The sequence below is a fragment of the Apodemus sylvaticus genome, chromosome 10, assembly GCF_947179515.1.
Source record: "Apodemus sylvaticus chromosome 10, mApoSyl1.1, whole genome shotgun sequence".
Taxonomy (NCBI): domain Eukaryota; kingdom Metazoa; phylum Chordata; class Mammalia; order Rodentia; family Muridae; genus Apodemus; species Apodemus sylvaticus.
In genome coordinates, this window is record NC_067481.1 from 29,421,075 (window position 1) to 29,439,304 (window position 18,230).

Consider the following 18,230-nt stretch of genomic DNA (forward strand, 5'->3'; position numbering starts at 1 on the left):
CTGGGATGCTGTGATAGATAGCTAGGAAAGATTGACTCAGCGGTGACAGAGAGAGTCCCCCTGAGCTGGACCCACAGGGACTTGGTGCAGAGGCCTGGCAGGGTGGTGGTACATTTTATTAATTATTTACCATTACAATGGCTCTCAACCTTCCAAGTGCTAGGACCCTTAAATACAGTTCTTCATGTTGTAGTGACCCCCAGACATAATATTATTTTGTTCCTACTTCATAACTGTAACTTTGCTACTGTTACAAATTGTACTGTAACTATCTGATCCACGACATCCCCCCAAGAGTTTCCAACCCCTAGGTTGAGAAGCAGCGCTGCTCTAGAGAACCCTAACTATAGACACTTAGGGTGACATATACCTGTAATTCTAGCAACTTGGGAGTCTGAAGGAGGTTTGTAAGCTTTGGGCTACAGAGTAAGTTCTAGGCTAGCCTGGGTGATGTTAGTGAGACCCTGTCTCAAAAGTAAAAACAAACAAACAAACAAACAAAAACAGAAAAGCAAAAAGGGGTCAGGGGACAGAGTGCAGTGGAAAGTGCTTGCCTAGCATGCATGAAGCCTTGGGTTTGATTTCTAGTAACACGAAAGCACAAAACAAAACAGTAAGAAGAGTTATGTAGGAAGGCAGTATGTACAGGAGGAAAGGCAGACCAGTTGTGTGGTCTGCCAGCAGAGACGGTGAAGTCCATGCTGGGCGTTTCAAGTCAGTCTGAAACCCCCGACTAAGGCTCCTGGACAGGAGACAGGTTAACAAGCCAAAGATGGCTAGTCTTTGTTGTCAACATCTGGAATCAACTAAAACTGGAGCAGGTGGCCAAGCTTGTGGAGATTGTCTTGATTGGATTGCTGGAGGCAGGAAGATGCCCAAATCTGACAGGTCATACTTTGATTATTGGTGATGCCAGTACCCCATATACAAAGACATGGGAGAAGGAAGTGTTTTGCTTTTTCCCTGCCAACTTTTTCTCTCGATGGCCAATTCATTCATCCTGCTGCAGAGGCATTCCCTTGCTGGTATGAGAACCTACTTCTTCAGATTCCAACACAGATGGAAGACCAGCTGAGACATCCGGCCTCTTGGACTGAACAACTACCAAGTTCCTGGCCCTTGTGTCAGGAGACAGTGGTAGTTGCAGTAGGTGGGCCAGAGCCTGTCAGGCACTCTAATAAATCATATGTATACATTCTATATATATTCATTCTGTCAGTTCTGTTCCTTCAGAGAACCCTGACTAATATCATGGCCATAAATCTTTCTTGTAAGTTTAAATTCTTAGAGCATTCCTACCAGGGGAAGCCCGGGTGGGTTGTGCAGGGCTAGGAAGGAAGGAGAGGGACAAGTTATATAATTAGCATGTTTCCAGGAAGCCAGCCAGCGAAACCTTCCTGTTCTTATCCTCTTTCCTTAGTGTCTGCCCAGTGAGTCTCCCAACTTCTAACAAAGCTTAAAGACTTCAAAAGAACCTGGCTGAAAAACAAAACGAGTCAGTGAGAAGCCAGTAGGTAGAGTCTCTTCTTGCCAAACATTCTGACCTCAGTTTGACCCAGTCTGCACACCGTGGAGGGCGCTCATGGGCTCCTTTAAATCGTCCTCTGATCTCTACATACATACTAAGGTGCCTGTCCACACTAAGTGTATTTAATTTTTTTTTTAACAATTACAAACAAAAACAAATATAAAATAACAGCCACTCCAGCACACACACAGGTAAAGAAAACAAGAGCCCAGTTCTGATAGGGCCTTAAAGAGTCTACCAACCAACAGGTCTGGAAACCTCAAACTCTCAGGCTTCGTGACAGACCCCGACTTTTAGTGAATGCCCGCATGGCCTTTTTGTATACAGATCTTGTAAAAGCACAATTGAAGTGCACCTCAGCCGCTAAGAAGGTGATTTTTATTTTGTTTTCTTTTTTTATTTATTTATTATATACGAGCACACTGTTGCAGTCTTCAGACACACCAGAAGAGGGCATCAGATCCCATTACAGATGGTTGTGAGCCACCACGTGGTTGGTGGGATTTGAACTCAGGACCTCTGGAAGAACAGTCAGTGCTCTTACCAGCTGAACCATCTCTCCAGCCTGTTGTTCTTTTTCGAGACAGTTTCTTATAGATCCTGGTAGCTAAAGAAGACCTTGAACTCCATCCTCCTGCTTCTGGGAATGAGATTACACATATGCTGCACCATCAGGCACAGCCCCTTTCCAAAAATGGAAAAACCCCAGGAAGGTCTCACTGACCTCTTCTTTTTCTCTTGCTCTACATCTTAACCGTTGCCCAGCCCTGGGTTCGATCAGTGTGCAAATATATTCTGAAACTAAGTCCATCTTATTCTTCGGTCAGCACTGTTTGCTAACCATCTTTGTCACTTGGACTACTATTTTAGTCTCAACTAATTTTTTTTCTGCCACTGGCGGAGGGTGATGGGACTCACTGTTGGCCGGGCAGCAGCCTGAGGCACTCTCCTCAGGGACCGCTACTCAAATTCGGCCAGGACATTGCTTATATTACAGGAAAGGTTTTCAAGATGAAACACTGTGTAGAGAAGTTAGAGCGGTTTGTTGTCCTGGTGACTGAGCCCAGAGGCGTTCATCTGCCAGAGCTCTCTACTAAGAAGCTTACCTACATCCTGACTTCTCTGTGTGCTTTCTGTTTTGAAAACAGCGTCTCACACAATTGCCTGGGCTGCCTTCAAGTCATTCTGCAGCACTGCTGCGCCTTGAGCCTGTGTTCCTCTTGTCTCAGCCTGCCAAGTTCCTGGGATCGAAAGGCTGTGCCATCAGACCCACCTTTTGTTGTTGTTGTTGCTGCTGTTTTTGTGGTGGTTGTTCTTGAGACAAAGTAGTGCTTTGAGTGAGAACGGCCCTTAACAGGCTCATATATTTGAAGGCTCCCTTCCCAGAGAAGGTGTGTCATTGGGCTTTGAGGTTTCACAGGCACATGCCATTCCTCTCTCTCTCTCTCTCTCTCTCTCTCTCTCTCTCTCTCTCTCTCTCTCTCTCCTCTTTCTCTCTCTCCCTCTCTCTCCCTCCCTCTCTTCCACTTGCAGATGAGGATGTGAGCTCTCATAGCTGCTCCGGCTTCCCACCTGCCTGCCTGATGCCATGCTCCCACCCTAACCTTCTGCAACAGTGAGCCCCAAATTAAATATTTTCTTTTATATGGCAGCTAAGAAAGACTGTGCATATTAATTTTAGTTACTGTTACTGTGATCAAATAACCTTAAACAACAACAACAAAACAAAACAAAACAAAAAAAAACAGGCAGACAACATGGCGGCGTCCGTGCTAGGCTCGCTGCTGCGGACCTTCCGGCAGGCAGTTCCTCCGTCAGCATCAGGTCAAGTTCGAGGATACTATGTAGACTGGAGAATGTTGCGTGATGTGAAGAGACGAAAAATGGCGTATGACTACGCTGATGAGAGGCTTCGGATCAATTCGCTCAGAAAGAATACCATTTTGCCAAAAGACCTTCAGGAAATGGCTAGTGATGAAATTGCTGCCCTTCCGCGTGATAGCTGTCCTGTTAGAATCAGAAATCGGTGTGTTATGACATCTCGCCCACGTGGTGTTAAGCGTCGCTGGAGACTTAGTCGCATTGTCTTCCGCCACTTAGCTGACCATGGGCTACTTTCTGGAGTCCAGCGAGCAATGTGGTAAAACCGTTTCAGAACCTGCCCAGCTGCCAGGGAGGCCAATCCTGGCAAGAGACTTAAGACCAAAGCCTGGGTCTTCTCAGGAAGGAACTGGTGTGTTTAGTCTATGTGACCCTGAGTTCTAACTTTTAGATTCTAAATAAAGAAATGTGATTATTTGTCACTGAATTGTCTTTTAACTTTAAAGTTAAGAGTGGAATAAAACTATTTTCTGTGAAAAACAACAACAACAACAACAACAACAACAACAACAAAAAACAAAACAAAAGGCAACTTAAAGCCAAGCAGTGGTGGCACATGCTTTTAATCCCAGCACGCAGGAGGCAGAAGCAAGTAGATCTCTGGGTTCAAGACCAGTCTGGTATACATAGTGAGTTCCTGGCTATCCAGGGATAAGGAGGAAATGCTGTAAATTGGAGGCCAGCCTGGGTTACACAGTGAATGAAATACTACATAGAACAACTACTTCCATACAACAACAAGGAAAACAAAAACCCTAAGCTAAGTAAAACAAAAACAAATCAGAAAATCGTCGCCCTTGTTACCTACATGGGCTCTGCTCTTGGTAGTTTTCCCTGTGCTCCTGTGAGCCACATACTTATGATTTCTCAGAGCTCTGTTGCATGTGTGCATTTGAACAACTGCCATTGTACTCAAGATACAGAACTCGGCCAGCAGCACAATACATTTGAGGCCAGCCTGATCTACATGAGGCTGTTTCCAAACAAACGTCAAATAAGCAAAACCAACAATTAAGTAGCTAACTAACCAAACAAATAAAAGCAACAACTGCTTCCTGAAATAGGCCAGGCAAGGTGACTCATACAAGTAGTTCTATCACTCAAGAGATTGAGTTAGCCTGGGCACGGTAGTTTCAATCCCTAACACAGAATTATTTATTCCAGGATTCCCTTATAGTACCTCTTTATGGAGACATATTTATATCTATCCCTAATTCATTCACAATTTCTTGTTATTTAACAATGTTTTATACAGGCTGAAGATATGTGTAGCGTATATACTTAATATTTGTGAGACCCTAGATCTGATCCACCACACCAAAAGAATGTTATACAAGTGAAAGAATACAGTATTTAATTTTTGCTACAATCCAGGTCTTTCTTTCTTTTTTTTTTCAGAGATGAGGGTCTGTGTTTCCAAGGCTGGCCCTCAACTCCTGACCCAAAGTGATTCTTTTGCTTCAGCATCCAGAGTACCCGGGACTACAGATATGTCCCATCATTTTTCTTTTTTTCAGTTTAAGATTGAGCTCAGGGTTCTGTATATGCTCTACTAATGTTCTGTGTCCTCAACAAGCAAGTAAAATTTTTCAGTCAGAATAATTTAAATTCCAATTAAGAATCTAAATCCTATTTCACTTCATCAATAATATTTAGTGTTACTGAAGGGGCTTAAAAAGAGAGAACTGGGCGTTAAGGGAGTGAGGCACGGTGGTGTAGGGGAAGGGGGTGCCCAGGCAGGCCTTTGTCCAAGCACTTCTTCCCCCTGAGGGACCACACACACACAGGCATGGTATAGAATAGAGTTTTTCAGGATAGAGGATGGGAGTTAGTGGTAGAGAAAGGGAGAGAGAGAGAGAGAGAGAGAGAGAGAGAGAGAGAGAGAGAGAGAGAGAGAGAGAGGAGAGAAGCGGAGGCCGGCTATGACCATGTGGAGAGAGGGGGGAGGGGAGGAGAGCCCAAGGGGCAGAGAGGTGAGAGTGGGATGAGAGAGAGCAAAAAAAGAGAGAGGAGGGGCAAGTATCCCCTTTTATAGTGAGCCAGATCTATGGGGCGGGGCATACCTGGCTATTGTCAGGTAGGTGTGGGGTGGAGCTTAGACAGAATACCAACAGTTACCATTACTGGCCCCTCCATTTTTAAAAATTTATTTTTAAAGACAGGCACTATGTAGTCCAAGTTGATTTCAAATTCTATAAGTAACAGAGCATGACCTTGAGCTCCTGGTTTTCCTGCCCTTATCATACCCAGCTTTAAGGTAAGTTCTTGCTGTTGTAGTCCTGGCTGGCCTTAAACTTTTGCCCTCTTGATTCAGCTTCCCAAAGTTGAAAGCAGTTGCTATATTTTACTTTACTACCTTTATAAGTGTACTGATATCTCATCAGGGATTTAATTCCTAGTTCTCTAATGGCTCATGAAGTTAAAAGATTTTTCTGACCTACCTTGGATGTGCTGGGATTACAGGCCTGTGAAACTATACCCAATCTTGGTAACGCTGGGGATTGAACCCAAGGCTCTGTGCATGCTAAGCATAGTTCTACCCACTGAGCTATGACACTAGCCTTTCTTTCCTCCTTTTCCCTGTCATATTCTGCCTGTGAAATATCTATTCTTGTCTCTTGCCTATTTTGTAATTAGACTGTGTGTCTCTGACTCTTGTTTTGTTTTGTTTGAGATAAGCCTTTACTATGTTGTGCTGGCTAGCCTGGAATTCACCATATAGATCAGGCTTGCCCTGAAATCACAGAGCTGTTCAGCCAGTCTTGTGCTCCCAAGGGTTTGTTTCCTGAGAGATGTATTTTATGTCATCCAGATGGCCTATAAGTCTTGATGATCCTGCTTCTGAATGAATAGAAAATACAGTCTAAATCCAGCCTTCTAAGGAGCCCCAAACACTTCACATTCCAGAGCCCACTCTTTGTGCTCTTTGTTAGAAACTAGGTAAAAGGTCACAGTCCAGAGCCCGCCCTTTAAGACCTAGGCAGAAAGGCCTTGAATAGGTGATCCTGGCCTTGTAAGGTAACTGGAAATGAGCTAAGCTTATCTTGCTTCTGTAAACTGCTTATGCCATTACGCTATCCAGGAGTTCACGCAGCTATAGACATCCAAGAAAATAGGAAACTAATTGGTCCACTGAGCGCGGGCTCCAATAATTTAAACTGATTGGCCTAAAGACTATGGAGTGGTACAAATCGATTGGCTCGCATATTGCGGGCTCTCCATGCTAAGAAATGATTGGTTTGTGATTCACGGGCTTTGTTGTAAACTTATAAAAGCTGCCGCAATTCGGCACCCTGCGAGGTTTACGGATGTGGAACCCAGAATTCTGGAATAAAGAAATCCTCATGTTACTGCATCGAGACCGTTTCTTGTGAGTGATTTGGGTGTCACCTTCCGAAGCGTGGGGTGCTGGGGCACCCTCGGTTTTTGGGGGTCTTACACTTCAGTCTTCCCAGTGCAGTGAATCCATCAAGTCAAGGTCCTTCTCACTGACCAACACCCCAGTCCCTCCATTTCATTAAAAACAAAATACCAAAAACAAAAAGCATACAAAAAACATCTGGGCTGGAGAGCTGGACCAGTGGTTGTAGAGGACATACTATTCTTGCAAAGGGCCCAAGTTCTGTTCCCAGCACTCACAGATCACTTGCAGCTGTTTGTAACCCCACCTTCAGAGGAACTGAGCACTTCATACATAGATGGACACGTGTATGCCTAAATAAATAGTAAGAGGCTTGAGAGATATCTCAATGGTGAAGAACACTGTCTGCTCTTCCAGACGTCCTGAGTTCAATTCCCAGCAAACATGGTGGCTCACAACCATCAATAATGGGATCTGATGCCCTCTTCTGGCCTGCAGGTGTACATGCAGATAGAGCCCTCATACTTAAAGAAATCTTAATAAATAAATGAATAAATAATGCTGGATGTGGTTGCTCATGCCTCGGGAGGCAGACCCAGAGGGAATCTTTCCGAGGTCACGACCAGTCTGGTCTACATAGTGAGTTTCAGAAAAGTCAGGGTTACATAATGAGACCCTACATTCAATAATAACAACAAAATAAAACCCTCCGCCTGCGTTTCCTACCATCAGACACTCACTATAATCCTTGGCTCTCGGGTAATAATAGGCTTCCTCCCTTCATGTAGGTCTATTTGATTATCACTTCTGCAGAGGTTTCCCAACCTTATTTTTCCCCCTGCTCTGCTCTTACTTCACAGCAGTATTCTTCACTGTGTATTCACTATCAATTTCCTTTTTATTGTTTGTCTCAATTCTCAACTCTACCAGTAAGCCCCAGCTTCAGCCCTAGGTTCTGGAATAGTGTCTGCTGGGCACATAGTATTCAGTACATTTGTCGCTAGACAGGACGAAGGGGAGGTGGAATGACACGGCTACTGAAGCTTTAGTTGTGACTTCATGCAGTGTGAGCGCCACCTCTCGGGAAGCCAAATTTTCTCGGGAACGGAAGAAGTGAGTCACACGGCGGCAGGGGAGAAACAAAAGATGGCGGCCAGACGGCGAGAAAAAAAAAAAATCCCAAATCCAAAACACCACACCCAGTGTCGGAAGTTAAACGCTGGGAGAGTGCTTCCTAGAATGACATCCTACTCCCCAGAGGAAGCGGGGGCGGCGGTGTACCGCCAAAAGGGCTCCCCTGAATCGGAACTGTACGAACGAAAAGGTTCCGTGCGAGCAGCCGCGGGGAAGCGCGTGAGGCCGGGGCGCGTTTCCGGTGCGGGCAGTCGCAGCCGGAGTTAAAGACTTGTCATCTGGAGGGGTGAGAGGGGTTCGGGTGCTGCGGGGAAAGGAGGCAAGTTGAGGGTCTAGGTGAATGGAGAGGGAGGCGGGCGTTAAATAAAGGGAGCACTCCCCGAGAGGTGTTGCGGGAGACGGCAGGCTGCGCTCAGGTACAGACCTGTCAGCTTGACACGCCACGTGGGCTCGCCTTTGTCCGCGGCCGCAGTTCCTGCCAGGCTGCGCGGCAGGGCTTGTTCTCTTTCCGGTCCGCTGTTGGGCACGGAGTTGGTTCTCCGGCGGTGCTTGCTGAATGAATGACTCTGTGTGTGTGAGTGTGTGTCTGTCTGCCTGTCTGTCTGTCTGTCTGTCTGTCTGTCTAGAGAGATCGGTATGCAGAGGCTTTCATTAGAGGCTGTTTCTGAATAATCAGTGCTTGCGCCACGTTCCTTCAGACATTCTCCATCTAGTCTGAGGGTCCTGTCTTTCTCGAAGGTGCCCTTTGCTCCTATTGCCTGCAAGACCCTGTGGCTTGGTATCAAAGATAGGTTGTACAGGCTTAGATCAGCCATGCAGCTTACAGGTTACAGACCGGGGAGGCGGGAGGAAGACACGAGTCAAAATGATCATTAAAGGTTATTTATTATTATTTGCGTGCTCTTGTTCATGCATGCCTTAGCTCACGTGTGAACACCAGAAGATAGTTTTGTGGAGCGGGTTCGTGGGATCAAACTTATGCTGAGCCATCCAGCTGGCTCAGGCCGTATTCTTAAGGTACACAATTAGAGGTTAACCCAAGTTTAGAAAGACCGAGCCAGGAGCTGGTGTTGCTATCCTCTTAGGTATTGTCTTTCAAGGTGGAGTCTCCTTTCATCTTGTGAGACGGGGTGTTCCCTGGAAATGGAACATTCTGGAATGGATGCTCTTCCTGGGTGATGTCCCATGTTAGGTACTGTGCTGTGGTTCTCTCATAATCCACAGTTCATTGGTTAGTCACAATACTCATTGCTCTTTTCCCATAATACATAGTTTAATAAACGTTAATTGCTATTCTTTTCTTTTCTTTTTTTTTTTTTTCTCTTCAAGACAGGGTTTCTCTGTATAGCCCTGGCTGTCCTGGAACTCACTCTGTAGACCAGGCTGGCCTTGAACTCAGAAATCCGCCTGCCTTTGCCTCCCAGTGTGCTGGGATTACACTTGTGCACCGCCACCGCCCGGCTTATTAATTGCTATTCTTACATAATGAACTTTCAGTTTTTTATCTTATTATTCGCTGACAATTTTCTAAATGTATGTGATATACTTAGTCATTTTACCACCCCCCATACTCTCTCATCTTGTCTGAATTCCTTCCAACAAGTTCCCTACTTTCATGCCTTATATTTTTTTGCTCGTGTGTGTGTGTGTGTGTGTGTGTGTGTGTGTGTGTTTCAATGAGTTTAATTGGAGTTGCTTGCTTGATGGATAGAGGAGTTATTTGTGTAAGCATGGACAGTTTACTCATGGCTACACCACTGAAGAAAATCACACACACACACACACACACACACACACACACCACAACCATTAATTGCTAATAGCTTCCAAGGCAAGGAAGGAGATAAGGCCTTGGGCCTTCTGAGTCCATTCCCAATCTATGATATAGTTATTGTTTGTTTGTTTTTCCACTTTTCCTTTCCTTTCCTTTCTTTCTTTCTTTCTTTCTTTCTTTCTTTCTTTCTTTCTTTCTTTCTTTCTTTCTTTCTTTCTTTCTTTCTTTCTTTCTTCTTCCTTCTTCTTTCTTTCTTTCCTTTTCTTTCTTTCTTTCTTTTCTTTTGTTTTTTTCTTTCTCTCTTTCTTTTTCTTTTTCTTTCTTTCTTTTTCTTTTTCTTTTTCTTTTTTTTTTTTTTGAGTCAGGGTCTTAGTTGCCCAGGCCGGCCTGGCATCTTTTTGTCCTTTCGCCTTAGTCTTCCTAGGGATGGAGTTACTGGCTTGTGTCCTCTGGCTTTTTCTCATCACATCCTAAGATATGTCCCAAGTTGCACAGGGCTGGGAAACATCATTCTTTGTAAAAAACAAAGATGGTTGTCATGACATATTCTCTAAAACTCTTGCTGGCTTTAGTGTCGTAGGTCAGATTGTGTTGTTCCAGACATAACTTTCCCTAGGGAAATCACCCCAGTACAGATTCCCCTAATTACTGAAAATAGTGCTGTCTCCTTGGTGTGTGTAGGTCTTAGTTTTACATCTCTTTCTTTGGTTCCATCATAGTAGAAGCTCAATAGGAGGTCGCTAAATCAACGGAATGGGCATTACAGTTTCTGTTTTTGAGCCCTTCTCCCACTTCAGGATATTAATTCATTGGTGAATGAACTGGTCAGGGATTGGGGTTTTACTAGAGAGATTTAGGGTAGACATAATAGATGAAAGCCAGTTTTATGGGAGTAATCCGCTTGAAAAGGATCATGATGAGAACCTTATAGTCCAGTTTCATTTTCTTGTTTGCCTGTCCGCAGGACCATGGCCAACAGCGAGCGCACCTTCATTGCCATCAAACCTGACGGCGTCCAGCGGGGGCTTGTGGGGGAGATCATCAAGCGATTTGAGCAGAAGGGGTTCCACCTTGTTGGGTTGAAATTTCTGCAGGTGAGTGGGTTTCTCCCTGTTTTGAATCCTTGGAGCATAGTGGAGCATTGCAGGATAACTTGTCTTGTCTCTTGTCTAGACGTCTCTGAGGTAGGGTATCCTGGAGCCTGAAAACCTCTCGTGACTAAGCTGGCTGAATCTTAGAACAAACCAAGTCATTTAGGGCTTTCAAAAATAGCTTCTCTTTCCCCATAACAGCATGAAGTCCCTCATATTACTGCAGAGCTGTAATTTCTGACTCAGCTCTGGGTGTTTTAGATCGCTTGGTCTTCAGCTTGCCTCCTAAGCAGATAATTTTAGAGACCATCCTTCTAACTCCTACACTCCACCCTCGAAGTAGGTTGTCAGGAAGAAAGTCTTTGCTTTACTAATTATTATCTGATAGTGCCTAACATGAGTCAGGAATGGTACACTGGGCTTTGGGGGAGAAGTCTGCAGTTTTGCTTGTGGGGTGCTTCTGACAGAACAGAGAAGAGAAACAATTCTAGCATACCTATGAAATCTGTACATACACATCTGGCACAACTGGCCTGGAACTATTGGCATCCTTCTTTACCATCCTAAGTGCTGCGAGGATGTGCCTGCCACCCACTCAGACAACAGTATTCCAGTAAATACCAAAGATTGACCGACCAAGAACCCTTCCTCAGACAAATCTATGAAATGTGAATTCTAATTCTCAATGCAAATGTATTAGGGGGATAACATTTTTTTCCCATTAAAGTAATACAATTTTAGTTATTTATACATTTTAAAGACTTACTTATTCATTTTAATGTATATGTAAGTACATTGTAGCTGTCTTCAGACACACCAGAAGAGGGCATTAGATCTCTTTATGGATGGTTGTGAACCACCGTGTGGTTGCTGGGATTTGAACTCAGGACCTTTGGAGGAACAGTTAGTGCTCTTAACCGCTGAGCCATCTCTCCAGCCCCTACTTATACATTTTAAATTTGGTTTGCAAATATTGCAAAAAACAATATTGAGTTGTTGTTCTTGTTATTATCATTATTATTATTGTTATTAGTATTAGTATTAGTGTTAGTATTATCATTTTCCTGTCGTTTTTATGTATAGCCCTGGCTAGCTTGGAACCTGCTCTGTAGACCAGGCTGGCCACAAACTCAGAGTTCTGCCTCTGCCTCTGCCTCCAGAGTGTCAGGATTAAAGGGTATACCACCATGCCCAGATGCAGTGTTGGTTTTTAAACAATTTGTATTTAGGAGCTGCAGAGATGAGTCAGCAGTTGAGAGTTTTGGGTGCTCTTCCGGAGGTCCTGAGTTCAATCCTAGTACCCATATAGTGGTTTATGACTATCTATAAAGGGGTCTGATGCCCTCTTCTGACTCGCAGGTGTGCATGCAGCCGAGCTCTCTCTCTCTCTCTCTCTCTCTCTCTCTATATATATATATATATATATATATATATAACATTAAAAATTGTATTAATGTGTATGTATGTACACCTATCTATTGTAACGTGCACCATGTATGTATAGGTGCATGTGACCAGAAAATGGTACCAGAACCCAGGAACTGATGTTATAAGTTGTTGTGAGACACTCGCTATGGGTGCTGGGAACCATACGCAGGACCTATGCAAGAGCAGCCCCCTGAGCCATGTCTCCAGCCACTGGTTTCGTGACTTGATTTTTTGGTATAAGAAGTAGACTACTGTTAATGCTAAGGGAGAACATGGTGGGATAATGAGAGTCAGATGTTGGCTTGCATAGTAAATTAGATCCTGGAGGTGCAATGAAGTGATCCGGTCATTCGTCAAGCACAGTAGTACACGTTTTGTTCTCCATCTCTCACGACAGCTCCGAGAGGTACTTATTTCTGTCCTCACAGTTGCTAGGAGGATACCGAGGCTTAAGGAGGTCAGATGATGCGTCTGGTAATATAGACAGTGAAATGACTGGCACTGTAACTTGAGTCTCCCTGGCCCATAAGAACATTTTCCTCTCTTACCATCAGTTTCTGTTGAGGATATGGGTTTGGTGAAGTAATGGAAGAAGAGATATTGGCCATGTCTCTAAAGGGCTATTCCATCAGCAATGGACTTGAGAAACAAAGGGAAGGCTGAGCTTTTCCACCCCAATAAAGCATGCTCAGTTTTGTAGGCTGAAGGTTATTGGGACCAGTTAACAGAATCAAGTGTCACGGGGAGGAAAGTCAAGTCTGCGTGTGTTAGCTGGTTCTTCTGCCCGCCCTCCTGTGGAGCAGGCAGGCTCAGACTGCATCCCTGTTTTGTGCAGGCTTGATGAAGGATAGGATAGCATGTGCTTTTGAGGCCCATGTTTGTCTGCCCGGCCCTGGGAATGCAAGTGCAGTGCTACGCTCAGCTGGGTGGATTCAACTCTAAGTAATTTTATTCTGCTGCATTAGGAATTCAGACATGCTTTGTGGCTGTCACTCCTCCCCTCTCGAGATGTGGAGGATGAATCTAGTTATAACTGATCAACTAGCTTCGAGCTCATAGTTTGAGCAGCGTGAGGGATATAGGGAAGAAACTAGCCTTCTGGTTCTTAGGGGCCTGGGACCAGCTCTCTCACCGTGTGTTCTGTAACAGGCTTCCGAGGACCTTCTCAAGGAGCACTACATTGACCTGAAGGACCGTCCCTTCTTTACTGGCCTGGTGAAATACATGCACTCAGGACCAGTGGTTGCCATGGTGAGTGAGTCTGTGGGATGAAGATGGAATGACTCGTTTGGGAGTAGAGCAGAGCCAGTGTTGCATTTCCTGTTTGGGTACCTGGTCCTCTTTATTGTAGAGGAAATAGGCTGGTGGGAAAGCCAGTTAGGATGAGACTTGGCTGTCTGACCTACCAAAGAAAATGTACATTTGTTTTCCAAGCTGAGGACCCTGGACTGGGAGAAATCAGGAGAGACCCATTTGATTGAATTCCCAAGGAACACGGGGAAATTGGTTTAATTTCAATATTTAGTTCATTGATTTTCAACCTGTGGGTCAAGACTCCTCTTTTGTTCGAATGACTCCTTTACAGGATCACCTAAGATGATCAGAAAACACTGATATTTGTAGTTTAGGCTGGCCACAGGTACTCCAGGCTGGCCTGGTGCTTTTGATTCTTCCACTTAGAGTGTATTGGGATAACCACACCAGACACAGCTTTGCTTTTTAAAGTACAGAAAGAAGGTTGGGATGGATGGTAAGGAGGAGGATGGGCTGAGACGTGCTCAGGGGCCACATGATGTCAGAACTGTGCTGTCATGTCCCAGGGCTGGGAAGGTGTGGGAGGTACCATATTTAGCATTGTATTTATTTGTTTTGGCTTTTTGAGACAGGGTCAGTCTTAATCACTGTTCTATTGCTGTGAAAAGACACTATGGCCAAGGCAGCTCTTATAAAAGAAAGTATATAATTAGAGCTTGCTTACAGTTTCAGTGGTTTAGTCTGTCATCATCTAGACAGGCATGCCTGTCTGCATGCAGGCAGACATGGTGTTGGAGAAATTGAGAGTTCTACATCCAGATCTGAAGGCCCCAGGAAAAGGAGCCATTGGGCCTGGCTTGGGCTTTAAAAGTCAAAGCTCACCCCAAGTGACACACTTCTTCCAACATGGCCACATCTACTTCTACTAATCCTTCTTAAGAAGAGCCACAAAAAGTGCATTCAAATCTGTATAAGCAGCCGTGCAGTGGTGGCGCACGCATGTAATCCCGGCAGAGGCAGGCGGATTTCTGAGTTCAAGGCCAGCCTGGTCTACAGAGTGAGTTCCAGGACAGCCAGGACTACACAGAGAAACCTTGTCTGGAAAAAAACCAAATCCAAAACAAAACCAACAAACAAAAATCTGTATAAGCCTTTAGGGCCATTTTTAGTCAAACTACCACATTTCACTTTGTGGCCCCATAGACTTAAAGCTCTATCTTAATGCAAAAATGCATTCAGTCCAACCCGGGAAGCCCCCATAGTCTGTCAGTCTCAGCCGTGTTTAAAAAGTCCAAAGTTCAGAGTCTCTTCCTGTCATCCCTGTAAAATAAAAATGAAAAGACAGATCACACACTTTGAACCTACAGTAACATAGAGGATACATTACTGTTCCAAGGAGGAGGAAAGGGAGCACAGAGAGGAAATCCTGAAGAAGCAAGCCCTCAACCCAGCAGGGCAAACCCCACACTGCATCTCCTCCTGTGACGCCAGTGTGCTCTTTGATCTCCTACTCCTCTCAGGAGTCTTCCTCCTCCTCCTCTTCTTCTTCTTCTTCTTCTTCTTCTTCTTCTTCTTCTTCTTCTTCTTTTTTTTTTTAAAGAATTTTTTATTTATTTTTTAAAGATTTATTTATTAATATATGTAAGTACACTGTAGCTGTCTTCAGACACACCAGAGGAGGGCACCAGATCCCATTACAAATGGCTGCTGGGAGCTGAACTCGAGATCTCTGGAAGAGCAGTCAGTGCTCTTAACCACTCTCGTATCTCTGCAGCCCTCCTTCCAGGATTCTTGACTGACACGCTCCTCGGTCTTGAGCTGGGGCTCCACTCCGCATGCAGCCTTCCTTGGCAGGCATCCCATGACGCTGGCATGTCCGGTATCTCGGTGTTTCCAACATAAGGTCTTTCTAGGAAGCCATGGATGTATTGGGACACTTTGTGTGGATCAGGCTGGCTTTACGGAGATCCACCTGCCTCTACCTCTAGGGCGGTGGCAATATGACCATTTAAAAAGGTTGCCGGATGCCACGTGGATGGATCTGAATTGATCTCGGGAGGATAAGAGTTGGGACAGGTGACCAGCATCCTTAGTAGGCATTCTGTTTACTTAGTTGAATGAGGGGGTCCTGGAGCTGTTGGTTTTGAATTTGCATGTGCCAGGTTTTCTACTGAGAGAGTTTTTCTTCCATGACTGTATCTTCTGTTGTCTTTGGAGGTCTGGGAGGGACTGAATGTTGTAAAGACGGGCCGCGTGATGCTTGGAGAGACCAACCCTGCAGACTCTAAGCCTGGGACCATACGAGGAGACTTTTGCATCCAAGTCGGCAGGTGAGAATTGATGCTTTTTACCCCTTTGCCAAATCTAAGCTAGTCACGTCAAGAACTTGAGCGTCTGAGTCTAGAAATGAACGTACCACCATTTTATTTGTTTTATTTTAGCTTTTAAAGTTTATCTTCATTTTTTACTTTTCCGAATGTGTGTGGATAGTTTGCCTGCATGTGTGTGTACCACTTCCGTGATTGGTGCCCAATGGGGCTAGAAGAGGGCATTGGATTCCCCTGAACTGGAGTTACAGAGTTTTGAGCCCCACGTGGAACTAAACCCAGGTTCTCTGGAGGACTAGCTAGTGCTCTTAAAACTGAGCCATCTCTGGGTTTACTGTTCTTCCAGAGGTTCTGTGTTCAGTTCCCAGCAACTACATGGTAGCTCACAGCTGTCTGTAATGGGATCTGGTGTGTCTGAAGATAGCAACAGTGTACTCACATACATAAATAAAATCTTTAAAACCAAAAACCAAACCAAGCCAAAACAAAACCCCTGAGCCATCTCTTCTGCCCCTAGTTTAGTTGTTTTTTGAGACAATGTCTAAAATAGGCTAGCTGGCCTCAAAATTGCTATGTAGCTCAGGCTATCCTTGAACTTCTGATGACCCCAACCCCCTCTCTCAAATGCTGGGATTATATGCATTGGCCACTTCACCAGGCCTCAGGTCACTTTTAAATATGAATTTTGCTTCCTGCCTCTGAAGGTGGAAGCTGACTTGTTTGCTAGGTCCCATTGGCTGTGCCTTTCTTGAACAGAGAGCCCGGCCAGCCTCTTCCCTGAAGGCTCGGACTGCTCACAGGAAGTCCTTCTTTTCATGTTGTTCTGAAGTACTTGGGACTCTGGCTTTTTTGCCGCCACGGCCTTCAGCTATCCACCCCACCGCGGGAGTGCACGGGGTCATGGGCGGGTTCGTCTTTATAGTTTGGTAATGTCGTCACCTATCTCCCCACCAGGAACATCATTCATGGCAGCGACTCTGTGAAGAGCGCAGAGAAGGAGATCAGCTTGTGGTTTCAGCCTGAGGAGCTGGTGGACTACAAGAGCTGTGCGCAGAACTGGATCTATGAGTGACAGGCGGGCCCCCACTTTCCTACCTGCTTCCCTCCCCTTGTTCTCGCAGGCAGGGGACCAGCAACTCTATTTCTGGAACTTCTTTGACCTGGAAGGAACCTCTGGGAGCTGTGCCCCCCTGTGCAGTGTTAACGGCCACTGGTAGATTAAAGTGTTTCCTCTGCACTGCTGTACTGCTGCATCGCTCTTACCCCTCTTCAGTCTGGATAACCTGAGCAGACAGAATGTAAACGTTATGCAAATTACTTATTTTGGCCTCAGATTTGCACACAGATTCTTTTCATTGTCCTTGTGGTTTGAGCTGCTACCCTGGGACACTGGCATTTCTTTGCCTATCTCCCTTCCTCTCATTCCCTGCATTCTATTTGCTCCTGGCAGTCAGCAATTTCTGTGGAGGACAGGTGAAGTTGTTAAAATTGTTCTGGGGACAGAGAATTCATCAGAAATAAAGATGCCAACCCAAGCCTGTTGGCCCAGGCCTGTAATTCCAACACTCAGGACACAGAAACAGAGTGATGAATTCCAGGCCAGCCTGGACTACATAGACTACCTTGTCTAAACAAAACAAATCAAGACAGCTGGGTATAGTGGAACATGCCTTTTAGTCCTAGCACTCAGGAAGCAGAAGCTCTCTCTCAGAAAGCCAAACCATGCAAACAAACAACAATCCCTCACTGACTGGGGCTATAGCTTAGTTGGAGGGGAGAGTCTTGCCTAACATACATGAAGCCTTGGGTTCTATCACCAACACCACATGGTAGTACTGTAATCCAGCACTCAGGAGGTAGGATCAGAAGTTCAAAATTGTCCTCAGCTTTATAGTTTGAGGCCAGCCTGGGCTATACAAGAACTTGTCTTTTTTAAAAAAAAAAAAAAAAGCTGCTGTGCAGTGGTGGCGCATGCCTTTAATCCCAGTACTTGGGAGGCAGAGGCAGGCAGATTTCTGAGTTCAAGGTAAGCCTGATCTACAGAGTGAGTTCCAGGACAGCCAGGGCTACACAGAGAAACCCTGTCTTGAAAAACAAACAAAAAAAGCTGGGTGGTAGTGGCAGTTCATGTCTTTAATCCTAGCACTCAGGAGGCAGGGGTTGGTAGTTCTCTAAGTTCGAGGTCAGCCTGGTCTACAGAGTGAGTTTCAGGACTAGGGAAAGACAGAGAAACCCTGTTTTGAAAAACAAAACAACAAACAAAAACCAACAAAGAACTGAGAAGTAGCTACCATCAGATCAGAAAACCCATGTCTTCTGTAGGCCTGGGACCCTCGGCTGGTGGTGTCAAATGAAGGGTCCTACTGCGGGTGAGGAGGTATGTGACCTGACAAAGGGGTAAATGACTCTTCATCGAACAGGTGTGAGATCTGCAGACTTTCAGGACGGTTGA

At 45.1% G+C, this 18,230-nt stretch overlaps 2 protein-coding genes across 3 annotated transcripts; both read left to right on the forward strand.

The window, feature by feature from the left end:
• The first annotated feature begins 3,279 nt into the window (after positions 1-3,279).
• LOC127693935 (28S ribosomal protein S14, mitochondrial) lies at positions 3,280-3,886 on the forward strand. The gene has a single exon (XM_052195231.1). The coding sequence runs from the start codon at positions 3,286-3,288 to the stop codon at positions 3,670-3,672; it is 387 nt and encodes a 128-aa protein (XP_052051191.1). The 5' UTR covers positions 3,280-3,285; the 3' UTR covers positions 3,673-3,886.
• Positions 3,887-8,090: 4,204 nt separating this feature from the next.
• Positions 8,091-17,313, forward strand: Nme1 (NME/NM23 nucleoside diphosphate kinase 1). 2 transcript variants are annotated; one of them, XM_052195290.1, is made up of 5 exons: positions 8,091-8,190; positions 10,643-10,772; positions 13,347-13,448; positions 15,669-15,781; positions 16,733-17,313. In XM_052195290.1, exons 2-5 carry the CDS (start codon positions 10,647-10,649, stop codon positions 16,848-16,850), a joined length of 459 nt encoding a protein of 152 aa, XP_052051250.1. In that variant the 5' UTR covers positions 8,091-8,190; positions 10,643-10,646; the 3' UTR covers positions 16,851-17,313. The 2 variants fall into 2 exon arrangements, with proteins under 2 accessions (XP_052051250.1, XP_052051251.1); XM_052195291.1 differs by having other exon boundaries at positions 8,116-8,223.
• Positions 17,314-18,230: the final 917 nt, after the last annotated feature.